At 46.7% G+C, this 24720-nt stretch overlaps 1 protein-coding gene across 15 annotated transcripts in view; it reads left to right on the top strand.

The window, feature by feature from the left end:
* LOC147635059 (fatty-acid-binding protein 2-like) overlaps positions 1-23066 on the top strand; it is an 86383-nt gene extending 63317 nt beyond the window's left edge. For 10 of the 15 annotated variants that reach the window (XM_086804327.1, XM_086804328.1, XM_086804326.1 and 7 more), the window contains 6 exons: positions 19377-19445; positions 21735-21771; positions 21874-21948; positions 22164-22215; positions 22300-22344; positions 22574-23066. In XM_086804327.1, coding sequence (XP_086660453.1) covers positions 19377-19445; positions 21735-21771; positions 21874-21948; positions 22164-22215; positions 22300-22344; positions 22574-22722 — 427 coding nt within the window. In that variant the 3' untranslated portion in view covers positions 22723-23066. The remainder of the gene's footprint in view (positions 1-19376; positions 19446-21734; positions 21772-21873; positions 21949-22163; positions 22216-22299; positions 22345-22573) is intronic. The other 5 variants (XM_086804333.1, XM_086804334.1, XM_086804324.1 and 2 more) reach the window with 1 other exon arrangement.
* The last annotated feature ends 1654 nt before the right edge of the window (positions 23067-24720 follow it).

Below are 24720 nucleotides of genomic sequence, written 5' to 3'. Positions count from 1 at the left end.
AGGGAATCGAGGGGGACTGTCGTGAGGAGGCGGCATAAGAAGGACAGGGTCGCCATACTATTGCTGTGGAGAGAGTAGAGAGAGGGCGTGAGACCATGCAGCATTCAGCCAACCTACAGACTCTACTTGGAAGCATTAAGTGGGGCTAACGGGTGTTCATCCCAAACACAAGGCGAAAGACTGAAGTTCATGTGATGTAGGCATCCTTGTTGTGCCGGCAAGTGGAGTCGTCGACTCGAAGCTTTGATAGCTGCTAAGTGTGGATTGGTGTAAGGAAGGACTCCATAGTCTTCCTATCTCTCACTCCTTTGGCCCGAAATACCAAAGTCAAGCAAAGATGGTGTTGCCAATACCTTCTTGGCATGATGCTTATATCCATCTGATCCCGGGTTTTACACAAGTGCAAATGTGTGTGCAATTGTGTTGTCACTGTGTGGTGATGTACCTTGAATTGTGGGTGTGTGAGATATAGCCATGTTTTCAATCATCATTGTATAACTTTACTAAATTCTGTCCTACCAATGGATTCGTGTTCTTCCATGCAGATGTATTGTGATTCACATCTTTGTGTCCTCTTTTGATAGTGCACAAGTATCGGGCTTGATTTGTGAGCAAAGAAGAATTGTTGTTGGTGCTGGGTGTGGTTTCGTGTTGCTGCACTTGCAATTTACAGTGGTGCTTGGTTGCTATAGAGGCATTTCCTATTTCGTGCCAAGCTTCACAATGCATGTAGAAGAGAGAGAGAGAGAGATATAGCTGAGTATTTGGTATATTCCATAGTACAAAAAGGTACATACAATCTTGCAGCCATAGGCTGCCTTCATGAAAAGTTGTGTAACCTTATCTAAATCCTACTCTAGTGATCCAGCCCAATGCTGGACTGAATGATCTAAAGCGATGAGCATTATTGCCTTTTATAGGCCTTGGAGTGAACTAATGGACTGGCCGACTGCTGGCCGGCCAGGTCTTGGACTGCAGCTGACAAGTGTCCTTTCATGAATGTGCTGGCTGACAGACCCTACAGTGTCCTCCACCAGTCACTCCTTTGCCAACACAGCAACACATGCTCCAAATTCAGGTTCTGATCTAACTCTTTATCTCGTTGCCCCTTCAGGAATAGTTGTGGTAATAGCCATTGCATGTTTTGCACATGACATCCCCCTCTGCTAAACTTGATGATAGGATTCCAATCTGTATTCTTGGATGACTGTCATCATCCCATTATCTATTCACAGAGTCCCCCTATCATCGTTCCCTCGTTGGCAACCTTTTCACTGAAAACCGAGCCCGGTCTCCAAATCCACTCTTAACTCTGATGGAGATCTAGGGACTATTCCATCCTGTCCCCTTTCCATTCCTGTCGTCCTTGAACACTTTCTTTGGTCTTCTTTCCTGAGTATTGAGTCTGGCACTCTCACTCCACCCCTTGGAGGATCATCCTCCCCTGGAACTGTTGCCTGAAAGCCTTTCCTCGTGTGCCCCAAGTGGCACCCGACTCACAGGACTGCCATTCCCTTGGGCTTTGTGGAACACCACCAATCAATCTCCTAGGAATTCTACCGTGTCTTGTGTTCCTTTCCTTGGGCCTCGTATCTGTGCACTTTCCCGTACCCTGGACCTGCACACCTTCATCTGGGACTGAATCAGTGTTTAGCCTTGGCGAGCTTGATACTCAGATACCAATGTTACATGCGGAAGCTCTGGAGTCTTCTTTCAGCCCTAAACACATCCTGGAACATTTTGATGCAAAACACATGCAGAAGAGAGAAAGAGATAGCTGAGTATTCAATGTATTCCATAGTACAAAAAGGTACATACAATCTTGCAGCCATAGGCTGTCTTCATGAAAAGGTGTGTAACCTAATCTAAATCCTAGTCTAGTGATCCAGCCCAATGCTAGATTGAATGATCTAAAGTGATGGGCAGTATTGCCTTTTATAGGCCTTGGAGTGAACTAATGGACTTGCCAAGTGCTGGTCATCCAGGTCCTGGGCAAGTATGCTTCAGCTGACAGGTGTCCTTTTATGAATGCGCTGGCCGACATACCCTACAATGTCCTCCACCAGTCACTCCTTTGCCAAGACAGCAACACATGCTCCAAATTCAGTTTCTGATCTAACTCTTTATCTTGCTGCCCCTTCAGGATAGTTGTGGGAATAGCCATTGCATGTCTTGCACATGGCACTGTGCCTCCTCTCGCCCCCTCTCTCTGCCCGTGCCCCCCCCTCTCTCCGCCTGCACACACCCCCCCCCCCCCGCTCCCTTCGAACAGCCTATGCCCCCCCCCCCCACCCCTCTTCCACCTGCCCCCCTTCTCTTGCATTGCCCCCCTTCTCTCGTGCTGCCCCCGCCTTTGTTCCAGCACTATTGGGGTGAAAGAGGGCTGCCCTCTATCACCCACTCTTTTTGGCCTCTACATTGATGAGATCTCGAGTTTCATTGACGGATTAGGCGGGGCTGGTCCCACACTGGCAGACATATTGATACCCATCCTACTTTATGTAGATGACATCGTCTTCCTCTTAGACTCAGCCGAAGGGCTTCAGAGACAGTTGGATGCCTTACATGACTTTTGCACTCAGCGGGACCTCTCTATTAACCTTGGTAAAACCAAGGTCATTAATGGTCTTCAATACCTCTCACCCCTTCACATATAGAGGGGATCCTGTGGAGATTGTCTCATCCTATGTCGTCCTTGGTGTCAGGAGCCCAGGACGAAGGGCTGGCTTTTTGACACCCTCGTCACACTAGCCTTGATGTATGGAGCAGCCTTCTAGGGGCCAGATTTATCTGATGAGGATTGGCAGCGAGTTGCGAGGCCCCAAGTCATGATGTTCTTCCGTATGATCTGCAGCAAACCATCAATCCCACACTAAATTATCCAGGCAGAGTTTGCTGCAGCCCCGATGGTAGTGGATGCACTCTTCTAGACAATCACATGCCTCCATCGCATCAGTCACATGGATCCCCACAGGTACCCAAGGCTTTCCCTAGAGCCCTCGAGACAGCTAGCACTTGAGGGCCACTTTGGAGTATGGTATGCACTAGTTTCCATGTGGTTCTCAGTATATGGGCTCCGCATGGATCGCCTACCCCCCCTTCAGTACAGTTTGGACTCCCCTTTTCTTTGGCTCTCTCACAAGGATACCAACCGGGTTATCCGGTTAGATCTTCTCAGCCTCTACACACATTGTACATGGATCACAGCGATGGAGCTCCCCATGAAGATGCACTTCTACAGAGATCACTTCCTCACACTCACTGAGGATGGATTCATCCAGCAGCTGGGCTACTCGAGTGTTTCACATGTCCCATGTCATGCGGATTGTGATTGGCCAGATACGGGTTTCATCCCAGCGCCTCAGAGTGGAGACAGGTAGAGCTGAGCGCATCTTCAGAGCTGGGAAGCTCATATGGAGACCCAGAGAGGAGAGGATCTGTTGACTATGCCACAAAGAGGTTGAGACGGAGGAGCATTACATATGCTGCTGCCCGGTATAGTATGAGAACCGCGGCAGATTTCACTATCTATTTCGTGAGGAATTTGGTTCACTCTCCAGGATCATTGACTTCCAAGACCAGTATTGCCTAGGCCTCTTCTTGCTTGAGCTCCATAGACACAGGGACACCTTTTTGAGAGAGCTTCGGCCCCAGCCACCCCGCCCCCTCCCTCTCCGGCTGACCATCACCAGTTTCTTCCGGACCGAGGAGGTGGAGGACACCGACATAGTGGATCTTGTGGACCCTCCACGAGCTACTCTGGACCTACCTCACCCGCGAGGAGTTACCTCGGACTGAGCCTCTGCACTACTCCAGCGTGCCCGATGCACCCCGCCCCCCCCTGTTAGCCACAATCACCTCATCAGCTCCAGATCCAAGACATGCTCCACCGCCATCGAGCTACCTTTCCACGTGACATAGCTGAGGGAGACCTCTCGGCCATACTTATTAGCGCCATGCTTGATATTTTGGAGAGTGGTATACCATCTACTCGGAGCTGATGTTGCTCTCATGTTTCCATGTTCTTAGTATTCCATGATGAGTTTCCATGGACAGTTTTGTATCACCCCAATGAGATAGCTATGTTTATGTTTTCTTTCTGTTTTATTTTCCATTCCATGATGAGATATGCCATGGACATTATTGTATTAGTTTGGTCTCATAGGCCCATTGGGTCTTTAGTAGATGCTTAATATATCTATCTTTCTTTCTTTCTTTCTTGCGCGTGCACCCCATCGTTCTAGGGGCGATAGGCAAGAGGCCATCGGCCCTTGCCTATCCTTCTCAGAAGCGGACCTCCAGTTCCTCCCTTCACAATTGCATCCCTAGAGGCCTCCACTCTAGTGTGCAAGATTGTTGTAGCTTCCTGGCACGCGGACAACTTAGGGATCTTTTACAGGCTAGCCTCCTTGGAGCGCTTGTAAAGATCCTTGTTATTCATTCTTTGGGGGGCGGCTACTACCAGGTTGAGTTTGACTCGCTAGTGGCGTTAGATAGAGTCATGTAGTTGAGCTGTGTCGCATTGCGTACAGCCCAGCCTTCTTTGCAAGGTGGTAGCATGGCTTCAACCCCGCATCCGACCCACTGGCTAGCGTTTCAGGCTTTCTCGTGACAGTCTGCTTCCCTGGCCTTAGGAGGAAGGAATATCTTCATCTTCTCCCGAGGTGATTGGTGTAGCCATTAGGAGAGTGATGGAATCCTCCCTACAGCCGCTTTGGCCCTCACATGGGCGGCTGGGATTCCATCCCTTCGCATCTGTATTGCCTTGCTGGATAGTGTCTCATGTCATATCCCTTCCTTGCCTCCTAGGAGACCCCATTCTGCAGAGAGTAGAGTACTCAGGCCTCCCAGGCCAATGCTTCATATGTAGGCAGATGGGACATCTCACTAGAGTTTGTCCTCGTCGCCAATCCAAGAGACCGCCTTTGGTGGTTTCCCCTCCTCTGGTCCCAACTCAGATCATCCTCAAAGGGTCGGGAGAGATGTAGGCCCTCAGGCAGAAGAGCACCAAGACCCGACCGCAGATGACACTGCTGCTAGAGAGTGACAGACCGTTGGCCCGCACTAGGGCTGCCAACCAACTTCTAGAGCTGAGCGGTGTTGCTGCACACGCCAAGCTGGTAGAGTATAGGAGGATTCAGTTCTGTTAGAGAACCGTTTCGAACATTTATCGCAGCATCCACCTGTCAGCGATGCCCCCCCCCCCCCCCCCCCAAAAAAAAAAAAGTCACTTCGAGGGTCCCACCTCTGGTCCCTCCAGTTTGGAGGCCGTTACCTTGTTGAGATTCCTCCTCGAGTTCTCAGATTCGAGTGAGGCCAAGTGGTTCCATTGAGCCCTTGGGGAGCCCCTCCTTGCACCCTCCTTCCCCGGTGTGGAACACTCCCATCCACTTCCATCTCCATCTCCATCTCCATCTCCATCTCCATCTCCCCCTTCCCCTTCCCCATCCCCATCCCCCCGATCCCCATCCCTCCCCCCGCCTCCAACTCTTTCCGCAGCAGCCCCCCCCTACCCGGTCCTCTTCTTCTAAGCCCGCACTCCCCCCTCCCTCCGCCTCTCCCAAGCATTCCCATCGCCCTTCGGCTGCACGTGATCCGGAGCGGAGGCAACCGGTGAGTTCCGTCCGCCCCCCAGCGGGGATCCTAGGGCTACCAATGGATTACAGTTTCTTCTAATGTCTCATGGTCGAAGGAACTGATATTTTTGAGGAGACTGTAGCTCTCAGTTGGATTTGTGTGGTGTTCCATCATTCCAGGCCATCCACGCTAGAGAGTGGCGCGATGATCTCCTTTTCCTTGAGTGCAGCCCCACAGAGGACAGAGTGGGATTTGGAGTCGGTGGTTGCCGCCATCTAGGGGTAGGCAATGGAGCTTTTGCACCATCTTCATAACTTACGCATCACCAACGTGCTTACCCATCTCTGGCCCTTGGCTTGGATTGAGCTAGGAGGCTTAGGCCATAGAGCTCAGGATGGGGAGGTGGTGTCTTCCAGCCTAAAGGTGCTGCTCTTTGTGTTCCTTCATATCTCAGCTACAGTAACCCTTCCCCTCCTATAGATACCTACATTGTGAACAATGGAGTTCAGAGTATGCTTACGCTCGGACAGAGTGGCGACACATGGAGGACAGCCCACCTCGCACGCCTTCATCCATCCAAGGATTGATTGTGACTACTCCCCATCAAAACCCACGCCCAAAACTCTTAGAGTAGAGGGCAATTCCGATAGTTCCGCCTCCCACAGAGATTGCTATGCGGATAGCCTCATAGAACATTCAGGATTTGGGGGGGCTTCAGTGCTTTCAGAGGTGAGGCGTCCTTAGAGGAGAGCTTCGAGGGACCCATCGACATTCTTTTCCTTCGGGAGCACCGTCTTTCCGAGGGGCGTACTTGCTATTGCACGAAGATTTTACCAAGCAAGAGTCACACTTTTTGGTCTCCCTCTTTTGGCCCCTCTGGGACGCAAGGGTGAGTTTATATTTCTGTTAGTGAGCAGCTCTTGCTGGCAGTGGTCGGCTCAGGTGTCATAGTCACTGGGCGGGCTCAGTGGGTTACCATTAGGATTGGAGAGGCCTGTGTGGGCTTCCTCAATGTTTTTGCCTTGAACATCGTTGTAGGCAGAGCCACCTGCTAGAGTACAGTCCGTTAGTCCCTCCCTGCGGTTGATTTTTGGTGCATGGTGGATTGCGTTAGCAGAGGATAGACTCGGAGGAGGCATGGCTACAGTCTTAGGCTTAGAGTACTTGAAACCAGCCTCTAGTAGAAACCAAAGTACGGTAGACTAGTAGTCACCCAAACACAGTTGTAATCCAGCAAATAAGACAGATAAAAAGGGAGCTAGAGTGCTCCTACACAAAAAGAACAATGACACCTGTTGGCCCCAAAGCTTGGCGCCCCTTTCGGTATTTCTTTATTCACATTCAATGGAAGAGTTTAACTGAATACATCATGGCCATTCATGGCTTGTACATATGCATGTCCAATCTGCCAATCCTGTGGACCTCTTAGCATAGAGTAACACACAGCCTTGTGTGCATCCATGAGGCCTTGAATACGCATCTAACTAGCCCATGCACATAGCCAAAAACTCAGCCATAAAACAGTCCATGAACCCTTCCAAACAGTCCAAAAACTTGCCTTGTTTCCACCCTCCGAACTGCCAAACTCTTCCTCTCACAAAGGGCCAGAGAAACAACTCCGAGAGAGTCACGAGCCAGTGAAAAGAGAGACAGAAAAAAGAGAAAATAAACAGTAGCCGGCTGTCTCTACACAGTAGCAGTCCACTGCCTTCCTCTTGCTCCTCCTGCTGTCCACTGTCTTCCACAAGAGAGTGAAAAAGAGAGAGAGAAGCGTGGGAGAAGCCTGCAGTCCAGCCTGCCTGTTGGCAAGGGAAAGAGAAATAGCACGCCCAGCTCTGTGTGCCTTCTGTCCTGCACTACCTACAAGGGAAAGTCCCTGCTGACCAATCTGCCTCCTGCAATCCAGCCTGTCTCCTGCAGCTGTACCTGCTCACAGATGCTGCAGCCTGACTGTGTATCCAAGGAGAGAACCAGCCAGTCGCCTGTGTGTCTCTGTATCTCCTGCCCCGCCCTTCACATGAGCGTGAGGGAGAGAGTCTCATGTGCAGTCCTGTGTTCCCAGCTGAACAGCCTGTTTTCCAATGAAAAAGCCAGCCCCTCCTATAATAGCGTGGGCTCCCCCAAATAGCCACGATTCACTTCAAAAGGGTTTTCTTTTGTTTTAAAGGTTTTAAACCTTTTTCCCTTCCTTTGGTTTTATCCCCCTCCACATGAATAAAAAGAACCTTTAATAAGTGTCCCCAGGTGTGAACATATAACCAATGTCCTACACACTTGTGTCCTGCGCATTGTCCACCATGCTCACACCTACGTTGCACAAATTCACAGGGTCATGACATAACCCCCTCTTGAAAAATGGCAAGCATCCTTGATTGCATTGTGGTGATCTCAATCTCTCTGAGCCATGCATATGTAGGAGCATTCACTGCAAACCAATGGTGTAGTAATAGTCCAAGTTGTATACCGTTGTGAACCATACATAACCATAACATCCAATGTGACTAGTACACATATATCATAGAAGTCCCATAAGCAGATGTACTGTCAGCTGTCAGTACTTTCGGGTGAGACAAAAGTTGCACCAAGCGACCTCTAGATGACATCTGAGCTTGTCTGTATCAAGGGAGCGGAGGTGCCAACCCCCTCTTGAGCATCAGGCAATGCTCTAGGCCTATGCTCTGTTGAACCTGAATGAGCCGTAGCAAGAGTCGGCTCCAAGTCGAAGGCATCAAGCTAAAGCTGCAATACCTGAGGTGAATCTACTAAGTCACCCTCCTCCATCCACTTCGCATCCATCGGTGAATAGTTTTTGAACCTCACAAGATAGCGACGGGAAACTTTACCTCGTACCTTTCTTTCCGTATGTGCTAGTATTTGCTTAGAAATAAGAACCTCATCAAGTTCCTCCACTTCCGACTGAGCCTCATTTGATACATCCTCAGGCACATCCCCACGGAAAGATCTAAGTAGACTCACATGAAATGCATTGTGAATCCTCCAGTGATCTCGTAGCTTCAAACGATAGGCCACCTCACCAATCTTTTCCAATACTTGAAAAGGTCCATAATAGCGCATGCTCAACTTAGGGAATAAGCGCTCTTTACCCTTCATCTTTTTGAGCCTAGATTTGTCAAATCGCAAAAGAACCCAATCACCCAATGCAAACTCTAATGCACGCTTGTGACGGTTTGTTGCCTTCTTTTGCTTTTGTTGAGTTCTTTGGAGTGCCAACTTAACTCTCCTATAAGCTTCATCCATGTTCTCCACATACTGGTCAGCTTGAAAGATCTTATCCTTTGTGTGCAAAATGGGTGGTACCTTCTAACCTCCTTCCACAATCTCAAAAGGCGCCTTGCCCATCCAGGTATGGATGGTGTTGTTATAAGCAAACTCCACCAAAGGAAGATACTTTTCCCATTGTTGCTTGTGCTTTGACACATAGCATTTGAGAAGATCTAACACTGTGGAATTAGCCTCTTCAGATTGTCTATTTGTCTATGGATGAAACGATGATGAAAACTTGAGAGTTGTACCCATGTTGTCAAACAACTCTCTCCAAAATAAACTCGTTATGTGTGGATCATGGTCACTAATGATAGACGAAGGCATGCCATGATACTTGAAGATGTTTGCCATGAACAACTTCACTATGTGATCAACTTTAATCTTCGTACGCACATGAATGAAATGGGCCTGCTTACTGAACCTGCATATGATAGTCCAAATGCCATCATTCCCCGTTTGTGTCCTTGGAAGATCAAATATAAAATCCATGGCAATGCTCTCCCATGGTCTATCTAGAATAGGTAAAGACTGAAGTAACCCTGGTGTCTTCTGACGGTCAAACTTCACCTTCTGACATATGATACATTGCCTAACAAAAGCATCAACATCCCTTCTCAAGGTCGGCCAATAAAAGAAAGCCTCAACTGCCTTTACTATGGCCTCAATGTCCCTATGTCCTGCATACGGTGGAGCATGACTTTCAATCATAACCTTGAGTCGTAATTGCCTGGTAACACATGGTCTACCATGCATCAACAAAAAGCCATCCCTGAGAGAATAATGATCATGCCGCTGACCCTCAAACATCTGAACATAGACCCTGCCAAAATCTTCATCCTGGGCATACTACTCTTTCATGTGATGGGATGGTTATGAGAATGTATGTGGTGGATATGAATGAATGAATATGAATGAATGTAATGGATATGAATGAATGTGATGTGATGGATATGGAGATAGATGTGATGTGTGATGTGAACGAATATGATGTGATGAGATGTGGATATGGGTAGATGCGAGTGGATGAGATCTGATGCGAATAAATGAGAAAAGATGTGATGAGATGGAAAATGATGAGGGTAATGGCGCATTATTGGATGCATGGTGCATGCCCCCCCTTGATAGGAGTTGCTATGTGGGATGTTCAACCATTGCTTGATTTGTTAAAACAAAACCAAGGGCTAGCATTTGTTGTGGTGCCGACAATGCTAATTGTGGTCTTGTTGTATTGACAATAGCCTATGTTCAAGCATCTCGAACCATAGCGCCCACAAAAGCTACAGTTACCATTGTAAACGAGCTCTTAAAATTGGACATTTGCTAGTGATATGTCCTTGACGGTAAATGGAACACCAATGTAACTCTCTCCTTGGGTACATGTGCACATAGTCTAAAACTTTGGAAGTCTTCATTTCCTCTTGGAGGGCTTTTGAGAAGTCAAACCAAGTCATTTCCACAAAACATCACATCCGTCAAGTGGCATGATATAGAATTCCTCACTGTCCACGTAACCCTACACATGAAGCCTCAGCTTCCCCATAATAGGGGTGATGGGTTTTGCATACCCAGGACAAGCCATATTAGCCTCATACAAAGGCCACATCTCCTCTGCACGGATCCCCAATCTGCCAGCCAAATCTGTGTTGGGTATAGGAGGGAAGCTAGCCTGCACACACACTCACACACACAACCTCAAGCATAGAGAAACATGAGAGTGCTGGAAAAGATGTACTCAATAATGATATGAAAATGAAAGTACAAGTGAGTACTAAAAGGCCTAGGGCAAAGTGTCCAACACACATAAGTGTGTTCACACGGGGAAAAAACCTGTGTCCAGTCACAGGGAAAAAGTGCCCGTGAGTAAGCTGGGTTCACACCTGAACTAGCCGGGAGTGGACATGACCAACAAACCCCCCTCAAGTGAATGGTGTGAACGGGTAGCAGCAGGGTGATAAAGCTGTGAATGTTGCCCTGCACTATGCTCCACAGTAAGAGTGAACTGCAGTGCCAATGGAAAAAGCAAGCACTATATGACGGGCAAAAGGAGAATCCCTTATGTCATAGTGCTAATGCTAGAGCACAATAGTACAAAAATGCATCACCAGAAATGCATGGCAAAGATCATGTGGACATCAACTGCATCAAATCAAGAGGCATCGCATAATACCCCCCTAAAGGCAAGTACCAAATGCCAAGCTGAACTGCATGTAATCCACATCAATGCTTTGTAACTGCACCAGTGATAAGCATAAGAAGAGGTAGCAGATATACGCATGTGTAAAGGCAACAAGATCGAGAAGTCATGCCTTTGAGACAATTTAAGCTGCAAAAGTGAAACTCATCAATGGAGGATCCGATGAGAAAAAATCAGCAATGGGAAAAGCTGAAAATGGGGAGAAAAAGTGGGGGCTCGAGACGGGCATCAGCCAATGCTATGAGAGGATAGGTAAACTCTTAGCGATGCCATGATCAGTGGCATGTATGGCAAATGTAAAGATGCATAATCCCACAATGAATAATATACATGTGACATGTCAAAACCATGAGAGCAAGCCAACACTGGCCAAGTGTGTAAAAGGCACTCCCAGTAAACATCACATGTGAGAAAGTGACAGTGTCAACACTGTAGAAACAATCCTGCTGCAAGGGAAAACAGCATAAAAGGCATCTCCAGTAGACATCACATAAGAGAAAGCATCTAGCATAGACCAGCATAAGGATCAACAAGCATAAGTGACCACGAGGCATCACCAACTGCATGTGGGCAAGTAGAATCCCCCCTTGAAATGCATTTGCCAGACAATGCATACCACGGAGTACAGACTATAAAGCATAGTCATCAAAAGCAATGGCATCAAAAGACATCTCGGCAAGCAATGAAGATGTAAGTGTCAAGGCTGACACGTGTAGCCGAATTGGCCTGATCTGCACCTTTGGAAGAAGATACCAGCTTCTTCTTTTTTTCACTCTCAATACGCTTCCTACATTTCTCTATGGTGTGCCCTGTTTTCCTGCAATAGTTACAGTGCTTTTTCTTTTCAGGCTTGTCCTCGATTTGTTTAAACAAGATAGCTATCTGTCAAAACCTCATCAATGTTAATGAGCTGCTCTCGTAGGTCCTTCACATGTGTAAGATACTGATCGACAGAGTCACCTTCAAGCATGCGGTCAGTCTCAAGCTTGCCCCGAAGGTAAGCTACACGTGCCTCATTGCGACCTAAATACAATGCCGCCAAGGTATCCCAAGCACCCTTTGCAGTGGTGCAAGATCGAATGTGCGGTATGATATGCCTGCGGCACAAGAGAGCAATTAATGCATGGGCCTGAGCATCCCTAGCATCCCAAGTACGCTGCTGCTGAGTAGGAGGAAGACGAGGAGGTGGACTTGCAGGAGGATGAGCGGGAATCACTTCACCTTCCGCTGGAGCAGGTGCAAGAAAACGCTCCTCAGTGCCATCCACATACAACCATGCATTTTTGGCAACCAAAACATGACGCATCATATAAGCCCACATAGGGTAGTTGTCCCCATTGAGCTTGTCCTCTTGAGATAGCATTCAAGATGTCATTATTACTGTTGGCCATGATAGGACAGCAAATCTGTCACAAGTCACCACGAGTATGCAATGTCCAGCAAAACCATAAGAATGCGGGAGATAAATAGCAGGATAACCAATGGACTGAAAGGGAACTCCTTCACCACGAGAAATACATATGCATGTCCCAAATCTGCAAGTGTACTGCACGATGATGCAAATCTGTCAAAGCGTCCACAATGGCATACATATACTGCAGCAAACCACAAATGTATACATGTGCCATGAAAAACACAATCAGCTGACACCTATAAGAGCTGCAAGTGTTGAAATCTTGGCAGATCAAATGTAAATTGGTCGAATGCTCCAAAAATGGGCTCAATGTAGAAAAACCCTAATTTTTAGGCAACCAATTAGACCACATTTGAACCAGATGTGTACCTATAAATTTGCTAATGCGATTGTCACCTGTACCAAGTGCTGCAATGCCCAAAAATTGGGGGAACTGCCCCAATGCCAACCAAATGTGCCTGTAATACCCAAAAAATTGGGGGAAATGCTCCAATGCCAACCAAATGTGCCTGTAATACCCAAAAATTTGGGGGAAATACTCCAATGCCAACCAAATGTGCCTGCAATACCCAAAAAATTGGGGAAAATGCTCCAATGCCAACCAAATGTGCCTACAATACCCAAAAAATTGGTGGAAATACTCCCATGCCAACCAAATGTGCCTGCAATACCCAAAATTGCCTGCAAATAGTGCCAATTTTTGCAAACTAGTGCCAATTTCTGCAAAATCTCCAAATCTCTAGTGCAATTATGCACCAAATCTGCTGAAATCAATGTCAATATGTGCCAATGTTGCAATTGCAGGCTCAATGGTGAAAAGCCCCAAATTTCAACACGCAAAATGTGCAATTTCAGGTCAGAAATTTGCAGATCCCACTAACCTTATCTGAAGGTGAACCTTGCAGTTGGGCAGATCTGAAGGTGGAGGTGAAGTCGGCATAGATCTGATAGGTGCAGATCTGACAGGCATCGTACGGCGGCGGTACAGGGCGCAAAGTGCAGGCGGCTGTTGCAGATATGGGTTGGATCAGCACCGTGAAGGCGGCGCTAGGCAGACGGCGGCAGCAACGGCAATGCAGGGGCAACGGGCGGCGACGGTGCACACAGGTTTGAGCGGCGGCGGTAGCGCACATAGAGGGCGGCGCACGTAGAGCGGCGGCGGTGGCAGCGGTAGGTACAAGCGGCGCAACGAACTGGGAGGCATGAAGTGCAGTCAGCGAGAGGCGACAATACAAGTCGGCGCACAAATATGAGGCGCACAGATCTAAGGCACCGCGGACTAGGGCAGCGCTGGGCAGTGTCGTACGATGCAGGGCGTGAGCAGCCGAGCAATACAGGTTGGGAACAACAAGGTTTTTTTTTTTATAATAATAAGAGAGAGAGTGTGTGGTGTCTAAAGTGTGCAATAGGCTGAAGCAAGGGGCAAACCCTAACCCTAATATTTGGGAGCAACAGGGTGTAACCCTAACCCTAGCCCTAACCTTGCTCTGATACCAATGTTGGGTAGGAGGGAAGCTAGCCTGCACACACACACACACACACAACCTCAAGCACAGAGAAACGTGAGAGTGCTGGAAAAGATGTACTCAATAATGATATGAAAATGAAAGTACAAGTGAGTACTAAAAGGCCTAGGGCAAAGTGCCCAACACACATGAGTGTGTTCACACGGGGAAAAAACTTGTGTCCAGTCACACAGGGAAAAAGTGCCCGTGAGTAAGCTAGGTTCACACCTGAACTAGGCGGGAGTGGACATGACCAACAATCTGGTGAGATAAAGTTGGCTCTAGCACCTGTGTCAAAGAAAATCAAAGCATTTTGATCTCTAACTTTGCCCCATGCTCTGCACAACTCAGTCTTCTCACCACCTGGCTGTTCCTCAACAATTTCAGGAACTAACCCTACAGAAGGCTTTGCTTTCTTAGAGTTGGGCTTCCCTTTAGTGTCAGAGTCCTTATTGGACTTACGCTTGGGACAATTGAAAGACGTATGTCCCTCTTCAGTACAAAAAAAGCATTTCTTGGCATCCAACAACGCCTGCTTCTCCTCAGGAGTTCTCTTGGGCATTGGTAACATCTTACGCCGCTTCTCTGCAAGCATTGTTGCATTATGAGATGCATGCCCTGACTTCTCAGTTTTCTTGCCAGTGCTTTTGTTGCCCTTAAATCCAGTTGAAACCCCAGTGAGTAACGCATTTGCTGACATGGCATTCTCTATCATCTGCGACGTATTTGTTACTCGGTCTTAATGCAATAGTCACGTACTTCTTTGGGCAACCCACAACAATGCTTCTCAACTTGCTTAGACAGTGGCATTGCACGATAAGAAGTAACTGGGAGTAAAGCTTCCCAAAACTTCTTGTTATAATCCGCAAGATTCTCACATTTCGATGCATCCAACTTATGCCATGTTGTCATTACATCCATCTCAAATGTAGATGTGAGCCACACGGAAGAAAACACCTGTTTAAATTGTACCCAAGTAGATGGTGCTATGCCCTGCAAAAGAAGAGTGGACTACCATTGTTGCCCTTGAGAAAGGTGGCAACTTTTCTCACTTTCGAAGATGTTGTGTAATTTCCACCTGAAAAAGCAGCATCAAACTGTTGTAAAAAGGTAAGAGCCTTGAGCCTGCCTTTGGTCTGAATGTGTCAAATTTCACAGCAGCTCCCCCTTCCTTATAATCCTTCGCCTTACCCAAAGGCATTAGATTATCGTAAGGAAGTGGCTTCACAAGATTACTACCGCCTGCATTCATGCCCATATTAGGGTCAACATTGCCAGTTCCCACACCTTGCATACCATGCAATCCTGCTGATCCTCCCATGTTTCCAAACCTACCACTATGCATACCGGGCTGCATGCCCTCATACATGTTTCCTTGCATTCCGGGCTACATGCCCCCATACATATTCCCTTGCATTCCAGGTTGCATACCACCATACATGTTGCCTTGCATGCCAGGCAGAAAACTAGCTCCAAAATTCCATTGCATTCCCATGCCTCCTTGAGGGTAACCCCCAGTCATAGATTGGAACACGGAACCACCGCCAAAATAGCCTGGATGCATCGATTGCTGTGGAATAAGTGGCTGCCCGAAAAAGTGTTTTGCATGTTGGAAAACTGTCCAAAAGTAGGATCGTGTGGAAAGGCACCACTATTGCCCTCCTAAGGTGGGTTCCTAAAACGCACCTTCTTCTTCTTCTTCTTCTTCTTCTTAGGCTCAGAAGGGGCCCTCATAAATTCAGCAAACTTCTCACTTTGTGTGAGTTGCATGAGCACATCCGGTAGATTATCTGTCTGATTTGCTGGATTACAACTGTGTTTGGGTGGGAGAAGCGTGGGAGAAGCCTGCAGTCCAGCCTGCCTGTTGGCAAGGGAAAGAGAAATAGCACGCCCAGCTCTGTGCGCTTGCTGTCCTGCAGCCGCCTACAAGGGAAAGTCCATGCTGACCAATCTGCCTCCTGCAATCCAGCCCGTCTCCTGCAGCTGTACCTGCTCACAGATGCTGCAGCCTGATTGTGTATCCAAGGAGAGAACCATGCTTGTGTGCCTCTGTATCTCCTGCCCCACCCTTCACACGAGCATGAGAGAGAGAGAGTTTCACGTGCAGTCCTGTGCACCCAGCCGAACAGCCTGTTTTCCAACGAAAAGCCAGCCCCTCCTATAATAGCGTGGGCTCCCCTAAAAAGCCATGATTCACTTTAAAAGGGTTTTCTTTTGTTTTAAGGTTTTAAACCTTTGTCCCTTCCTTTAGTTTTATCCCCCAAAACATGGGGTAATAAAAGGAACCTTTGATAAGTGTTCCCAAGTGTGACCATATAATCAATGTCCTACACACTTGTGTCTTGCACATTGTCCACCATGCTCACACCTATGCTGCACAAATTCACAAGGTCATGACAATACTCTTCTTGGGAGGAGTTGATCTTGGCACTTAGGGGATAGGACCCTTGGCACTTATTAGAGTTCAAGCGTGACCCCGGGAGTCTGTGCTTCTCACGATCTAACAGGTGGAGCACCGGCACTTTCTCTGATCATGCTCCGGTTATTTTGTCCTTGGAGGATCCCTGGAGGCAGGATAGGCATTTGAGCACTAGGATTCCGGACAGCCTCATATAGGACTCTAAGATCTGCACAGCAGGATAGAGAAGATATGGGAGGGACTGGATTTTGTCTCACGTTCTGACACACGCACCTTGGATGCGGGCCTTGGCGAGATCAACAACTTATTGCTGGAGGCAGCACAGAGTAGATTGGCAGGATTCTGTGAGCAGGAGAGGAGCATTCAGCGGGTTTTGCTTCTCTGAAGCGTCTTGAGGAGGGTTCCCCCGATAGCCCACGGATTGAGAGTCAGAGAGAGCAGATCCATAGAGGAGAGGAGGGTGGAGTACAGATACCATGCTTACGCTTCCTTCTAGACCTGGGCTGAAGATGAGTCACTAGAGATTTCTTTGAGATTGCAATCCCACACAGGCAAAGAGATGGTATTCATAGGTTGCGAGGCTAGGATGGAGCTATCGTATCTGCGCCCTCCCCCCCCCATGTGAGAATCATTGCCAGGGATTTTTTTAGGTCCCTCCTCACGTGTGCCACCCTATCCTCACAAGTGGGGGACATGTGAGAGAAGGTTTGGCGGCACACAAGAGGTGGTTCCCTCCGCTCTCCGGACCTGCTTGTTGACTCCCTTCACAGCATAGGAGCTAGTGGAGGCCTTGATGGCTCTTCCTAGGGGCAAATACCCAGGGACAGATTGACTTCCAGTTTCCTTTTTTCTTCACCACTGGGATCTCATGGAAGGCAGCCTTCGAGCAGCCTTCAATGAGATTATGACTACAGGTGCCATGCCAGAGAGGCTCTTAGAGGGTCTGATTCACTTGATTCCTAAGGAGGGTGGTGACAGATTGGAGATTCGGCAGTGGAGACCCGTCACCCTCCTTGGAGTCGCCTACAAGATTTTGGCCAAGGCCATTAGCTGGAGAATTCATCCTTTTCTCCCCGACTTGATCCATGACACTCACACAGTTTTTGTTCAAGATCGGAGCATCTTGGACAACATCTTCGCTTTCTGGGAGGTGACAGCTTCGGTGAGGATGCAGCAACAGGACCTCATTGTGCTCCTTTTGGATTTTGAGAAAGCTTATGATAGAGTTTATTGGGGCTTTCTGGAGGGCACGATGTACCGGATGGGATTCTCGGTGGAGTGGATCCGTGGTGTTTTAGGCCTCTACTCGGCCTCACAATCAAGTTCTCATTCAGGGAGCCCGAGGTGATAGATTTCCCCTTTGGCGGTTGGCCATTGGCGGTCAAACAATAGCTTGTTCGAGGTGCGACCACCCGCAACAGTCCCAACGACATTGTCTTTGGGATTGCTTGAAGGCTCAACAGGTTTGGCAGCGGATTCTCCACATTTTCACGATGGACAGGACCTCAACCCGTATCATTTCATGGGGCATTGTCACTTGGGTCATAAGGCCGAGTGTGTCATGGCTTATGAGGAGGAAGGTGGGGGGCTAGCCCTTTAGGTCTCTCACCTTCCCATTTCGGTAGTACCTGTCCCAACCGCATCTACTCATCATTGGACTGAAGGTTCGTGCCGAAGATGGGAGATTTGTAGTAGCATTGCAGCCTGGCACATCTGGAGAGCTTGATGCAGTGAAGTCATCAAAGGCACCCACTCTCTGCCTACGGAGTCCATCAGGAGCATTTGGCTCAACATCATTCATACCCTCCGTGGCCAGCGGGGGAAGTTGTAGGGTGGCTCTAACTGTATGCGGAAGCGGCGGGAAGCCTTCTTGAGGCTGTGGCGGCTTGGCCCTTTTCTTACAGATAGAGGTGGTGAGCCTGCTTGGCACTACAGACCACTTGTTGTGGTTATTCCCTCCCCCTTCCCCTCCCTGTATGAGATAGCCTTCTCCTCATAGAGCGGCCCAGCCGGAAGAGAAGTGCATCTTTCTCCCCCTTTTGTTCTTTGATCCTCACCCCGTACATGGAGGTGAGTTTGTATCTAGCCCTGTGATCGTATTTAGCCCTTTGCGGCTGGTTTATTTGTTAACTAATAGAAGGATCTTTTTCCCGGGGAAAAAAAAACAGTGGCAGATAAGGTTACCAGCACCACCACAGTCGCACCTCATATCAGCAAGGAGTCTAATCGAGACGTGCATGTTCATATGCGGCCATTGCATCTGTACTATGTGTACTGCCTTACATAGCTATTGATATACGTTAAATACATGTAGGTTTGTAACGTATGTATCCACCATGCACACATGCAGGCAAGCACACATGCAGGCAAGCACACATATATATTTCTGTTTGGTATTTTGTACTCTTACATTCTCTTTCCTCACGTGTACACGCATATGTTTCTCTTTGGTACTATCATCGCCATTGTACATGTAGCTAATAGTCTATGTTTTTCTTTTCCATGATCGAGTTATCCATGGAACTACTGTAGAACCATTGTAAGACTTTGACCCTCTGGGTCTTTTGAAGACACTTAATTTAATTTTCTTCTTTCTGCTCTCTCCATTTGTGAACTTTTGGGTTCCTTTCCTCAGTGTTAACAATCTGCAAGTCAGATATATTCTGGACTTGAATAGTTACCCAGGAAAAGGAGGAAAGATAGCCTATGCGATAGATTGTTGAGGAAAACAGGAATCAATTTGAATACATTCTGGATTCATGTTTTTTGTTTGGTGTCAGGCTTGGAAGATGCACTTTGTCCTCTTATCAAAGATGCACTTTGTCCTCTTATCAAAGAAAGCTCATGTTTTGGTTTTCTATTCCAGCTCTGGCATTAACCAATGTTTTAAAACAAAAAATGAGTTCTAGTTTATCATGGTAGAGATTTCATTGATGACTTGTTGGGCTTGAATAATTGACATATATTATGTGTCAAATACAGGCATGATCTGGACATGACTGTGCGGCTGGTGGTACATTATAAAGGCCTGAAAATGGGCATGGTTAGAAGGTAAGCTTTTGTGTTTGCATTTATTGACTCTTTAGAGATAAACTTTTGAAAAGAGTTGTAGATTTTTTTTCTTGTACTTCTCCTGATTCTGGGAAGAGCGGAAGAAAGGCTTGCTGGCTGGCCAGTCCCTGAGGGAGACTAGATATGAAGTGGATTGTGTCTAATAACCATTGAGATTGAGCCTGATTTTTCCAACTAAAGAGGCCTTTGACCTACATGCAATTGAAGAGATCATGATGAATCCTCTCCCACTACCCATGCAGCATAAGTTTGGTTCGTATGTTGCCAGATGTTTTTGTTAGGCTGGTGTGGACACTCTTAATATCCTTTGTGCTGTAGCTCATCGGATTTGTCAAATCTTGAGGCAGCTAAGCATCTGCACTATAAGTTTCCAGGTTAAAGGGGGTTTGAGGTGGTGGCATTATCTGATTGAGCTTGAGAACAAAGTCCAGGCTTCTTGTCCCTCTTAGTAAACTGCAAGCTGGTTCTCATAGTTGACAAGTGCAATGCTGCAAGCAACATGGCATACGAAAGCTACCCTCAATGTGTGACTGCAAAGAGCAATCCATCACTGTGAGCTTGTAAACTGGAGTTTAGATGTCTGGACTCTGAACTGGAAAAGGGGTTGGCAAAGTTTTACATGTCCTATATTGACTGGATTTTCCTGGGACTGGTGCATAAATAGGGAGTCTAGAGGGACAAACCAGCAATTGAGGTGGCCAACATGAAGAGGAAAGGCCTAGGAGATGCCAAAAGCATTAATTTAAGTGTTAAGGTGAAAGGTCTAAAAGGGTTTGTTGGCCACATGGGACAAGGGGGATAATTGTAGAAGCCATGTATTATAGAAATAAAAAACAAGAGTCCTCTACTGATTTTAGGATTACTGCTGTGTAAGCTAGTCAACTCACTAGATTATGCAGAGCTGAATTGCAGTTTAGTTGGCTGCATACCTATGATGAGATAATACTCAATGTTACACTGGTGATGAACCCCGTTTTGCACGATTTCCTTCTTTGAACTCTTAATTAGCCTTTTCCACACTAGCTTTTTTATTGGTATTAAGGTATTGTTGTAGCAGCAGACCTTGCTGCCTGGCACACTAGGATTTGTGACACTAGTCTGCGTCACGGGGTCACTCTATGGAAGTATGCCTTTAGGAGTTGCTACTTGACAAGGGAGACATGCAGCTACACTGCCTCACTCCACTTTGCACTCACAGCTCTGACAAGACACTCTGCTTATCATGCACCCCAAGACTAAACAGTGACATGAGAGATAGACAATCAGCAAGACGACTAAAGAGACAATACACAGCATGGAAAGCGAACCACTTGATTCATTCAAAAGCCTCTCTGGCAATCCTACAGTTACATGTTTATACAAGTATTCATCGCAAGGTAGCTGCACCGTCTGGCAATGAGTAAGGCGTGATTACTGTGCATTTGCCACGAATTGCCAATCTGGTTGCGCCATCCACACAAGTTGCTGGAACGTGCCGCTGATCCCAGTACAAGTGCAGAAGTAGGTAGCCGATCGCTGCAAGTGGGTGCCAGCTGAACACCTGGCAGCTGGACACTTGTTAGCCGACTTGTCAGCTGAACACTTGGCAGGGCAGTCTGGCGGGCTACAGGTCGCCTCCACTAAACGATTCGCCGTCCCGGTGAATGCAACTGAGAAGAGGTTGTAGGAGAAGAAAGGAGAGGCCACCTCAGGCCAAGCCATTAGAGAGTTAGGGAGAGGCCACGAAGGATTGCCGAAGAGGAAGAGAGGGGGGAAGGGTGGGAGACAGAACAGGAGCGGAGTTGGGTGTGGAAGTCATGGCGAGAAAAGGGAGATGTGGACTGATGCTGATGGCCATGGTGAACGTGCGGAAGGAGGCGGGTGCCGATGGCAAGGATGTTGGGGATGGTGAACGTGCAGATGCTGATGGTAATGGTGAATGCAGGAGGCGGAGGGTGCTGATGGCGAGGATGATGGTGATGGTGAATGTAGAAGGGGGCAGGTGCTGATTGCGAGAAGTATGTTGATGGTGAATGTAGAAGGGGGCGGGTGCCAATGGCGAAGATGATGTCGATGGTGAACGTGGAAGGGGGCGGGGGCTGATGGCAAGGATGATGGGAGTCCCCTCGTGTGAGGTGAGGGGGAGAAAAACATTGGTGTGTTGGCAGGCTGTTGAAGTGGGAACCTGATGAGAAAGCAATCGTGCATTTTGGAGGTTCACCCCTATGTTATTTTGATAACCATGATTGTTATGCATTGTTTTGACTTGATTTCACCTCTTGGTTGCAGTGCTTTCGATGCTTCTTTGAAAAACCGTTTGAAAAAGGTGATTGGTCACTGTGTTTTTTGACTGCTGGGCACAGTTTACTTCTCTAAACGCGCATATCGATGCTAACCATATCGAGTTCTCCTTGGGTGAATTTGGCAGATAAAAGGCGTGGAAGACGATGAAGGCCTACATATTTTTAACTCTTATTTTTCAGAAAACTTGGCGCTATCTCGGGTAATAATACTATTCGAAATTTGAGTCCAAAGGCCAGTTCACAGCTTTCTGGGGTCATGAACGCTCGAGCTCTCCTCTTCTGGGCACATAACCGCCAGTGAGCTTCTGTCATGTGAGCTTCTATTGGTGCTGCCCGGAAGCTGTGAACCCAGGGGCCAGGCCTACTTTGCTTCTTCTAAAGAAGATAATCGATCAGTGATTTGATTCTCCTGCAGGGTTCTGTCATTGACTTCCAGCGTCTGTCAGGAAGTCAGCTGCGAACAGAAAGTAAGTTCTGCTTAGTACTCCACAAAAATGACAGATATCTTCTGCTTTGAGACTAAGCAAGCATGTTCTCCTTTTTCCTTACAGTCGATGGGAGACTAATTGGAACCATCTACAGTCATGATTTTTGTAGTAAGTATCTTGTTTCATTTCCACTGTCTCTATGGTTGTAGATATCAGAGCTTGAGCGCTAGTTTCAAAGGTACACCAATTGGGTTGGTTTCTCTTAGATCTCTTGAAAATTCTCATTAATCATGGATAAACCAGGACAATAACCCATGACAAAACCAATAGCTTGAATGGCATGAAGAGTATTGTGTTTAATTAAAGTAATTTAGTATTGCTTTTCTTAACCGGACAGTTTTCAGTTCGAAAAAGGAGGGATCATGGCAGCTGATTTGGTCCTCCATCTTTCTTAACAGAGGCCCTTTTCGACCTCTACATTGGAGATCCACCTGTGTCTTTGAAGGCAAAGCAGGAGATTGGAGAAAAAGTGTCTCAGTTACTTAGAGTGTGAGTTAGTTGAATGTGACATAAATTGAGCTTCCTATCCCTCCACCCTTTAACAACAGAGCACCCTTATAGAAGACATAGACGTGGTACTACCCGCTGGGCCTACTCATCCTTGCTCTTTGTGGGTTCCAATCTTTTGCAATCACAAAACCCTGATAGGCTTTTGCTGTGCTACAGATCCATGAAATTGCCTCCACACCTCATTGACACTTGCAATGTTTTGAAACATTGAACTAGCTGCCCTGGTGGCTGTGTAATAATTGTAGTGATTCAAAATGCATAACCAAGAAAATAAGGCAGTGGCTTTGTGGCTTTCAATGGAGATAGAGAACATTGCAAAACTTGAATGCTTTACGCATAGCCTTGGTTGACATGGAAACTGTCCTAGGATGCTTAAAAGTGGCAGCAGTGATTTGCATTGTTTTGCATGTGTGCGCGCTTTCATGTGTGCTTGTACACTTGTTCTAAGATTTAGATCTATGAATGCTTTTGATTAAATTCCACGAAAAGGCAGAAGGTGTAAATTTAAATGTTTAGCTGCCATATTCAACCACATCTTCATTACTTAAAGACCAAAAATTTGTTGGTTTTGGGGCATTGAACTCTTGGATGAGAGCTTTTTTTTGTGTGCATAAACTAGCTGTTTATAAGCCTTTCAATCATGTTTTACCTTGTCTAATTCTAAAAGAGAGGAGAAGCCCTTTTCAAGGTCCACCATGCAATAATTTTGCATGGGTAAATGGTGATCTAGACCTCCTTGGCGGCGACAAGATATTATGTAAAGACTTGAGAGATTGATGTTGTGAGATTGGGCTTCGTGGTTATTAACATGTCGGCTAGGGCGAGGGGTGGAATTAAAGTCGAAGTAGAGACTGCGTGTATTGACTATGGGCAAAGCATCAACATCTAACGATCTCCAACCAAAAAAGGAATGTGGAGTAAATGTCAAGGAAAGCAATAAAAAGAGTAAGAAAGCAGCTATGTTAGGGAAATATTTGAGTTGGAAGAGTATACAGGGTACACCTTATGCCCATGTCCATGCACATCACTTGTATATTTCACTATGGATAACACACTCTTTTCACATCTAGCATCTCACGGGACACATGCACTTGCATTTAACCTTGTTAATGCCAACCCTTCTAGTAGATATTTGGATGGGGGGTGGCGAGTGCAAGCTTGGCCCATGGTATGGCCCATCGCGCGAAAAACCTTCGTCTTTGCGAGGTTGAGAGTGTGGAATTGAAGTTGAAGCACGGGTTCATTCTTCACTTGTCCATTGGTTCTTGCAAACCTCCTTAACAATGAGGATGATGATGACCTAGAAGAACTGACATGTGGCCTCTATATGGGGTAGGGGACCTTGATGTAGTAGAGCTCATTAAAGTACCATTCTTCTTTCAATTAGCTAGTAGAATATATTTATACATAAAAACTAAAAAACATATGGGATGAAGAATGCAGAAACATGTCCAATTCAAGATCACTTCAAGATAATTCATGAAGTCTTGCAAAATAGGGAAAGCAATATCTAAGAAGCTACATTTGCATTGCTTTGATGTATCAAAAGTGAGAAACTCTCTTGTTCTGAAGAGACACACTAATTAAATTGGTCATGCACAGAAGTCTTAGTTTCTTCTTTGTTGCTAACAAGCCTTCGAATCACTGTTAACTTGAAACAAAAAAATGTAAACCTACTTTGGATTGCTTAGGAAAAAGAAAGAAAGAAAAAATTAAAAAAATAAAATGAAAATGAAAAGAATATTGAAATCACTCATCGAAATCCCCAGTCCATTTATGAACTTCATCATTCACTAACTAGTCTTCCTCGTTCCTTGCGAAGGAACAATACCCATTAAACATTCATGCAATATAATAAGCATCAAAGTTAGCTTCTCAAATCTCCCTAACAAAGCTCAGACTATTTTGTGAAAGTTATAGATTTAGACACCATTGCTTCATAGATCAATCATACATGATTTTAGTGTCTTTGTC

Source organism: Cibotium barometz, chromosome 10, assembly GCF_041138505.1.
Source record: "Cibotium barometz isolate CiBa-2024 chromosome 10, ASM4113850v1, whole genome shotgun sequence".
In the NCBI taxonomy this organism is placed as follows: domain Eukaryota; kingdom Viridiplantae; phylum Streptophyta; class Polypodiopsida; order Cyatheales; family Cibotiaceae; genus Cibotium; species Cibotium barometz.
Note: the sequence above shows the minus strand (reverse complement) of the source record. Positions and strands in the feature narration are given on the sequence as shown.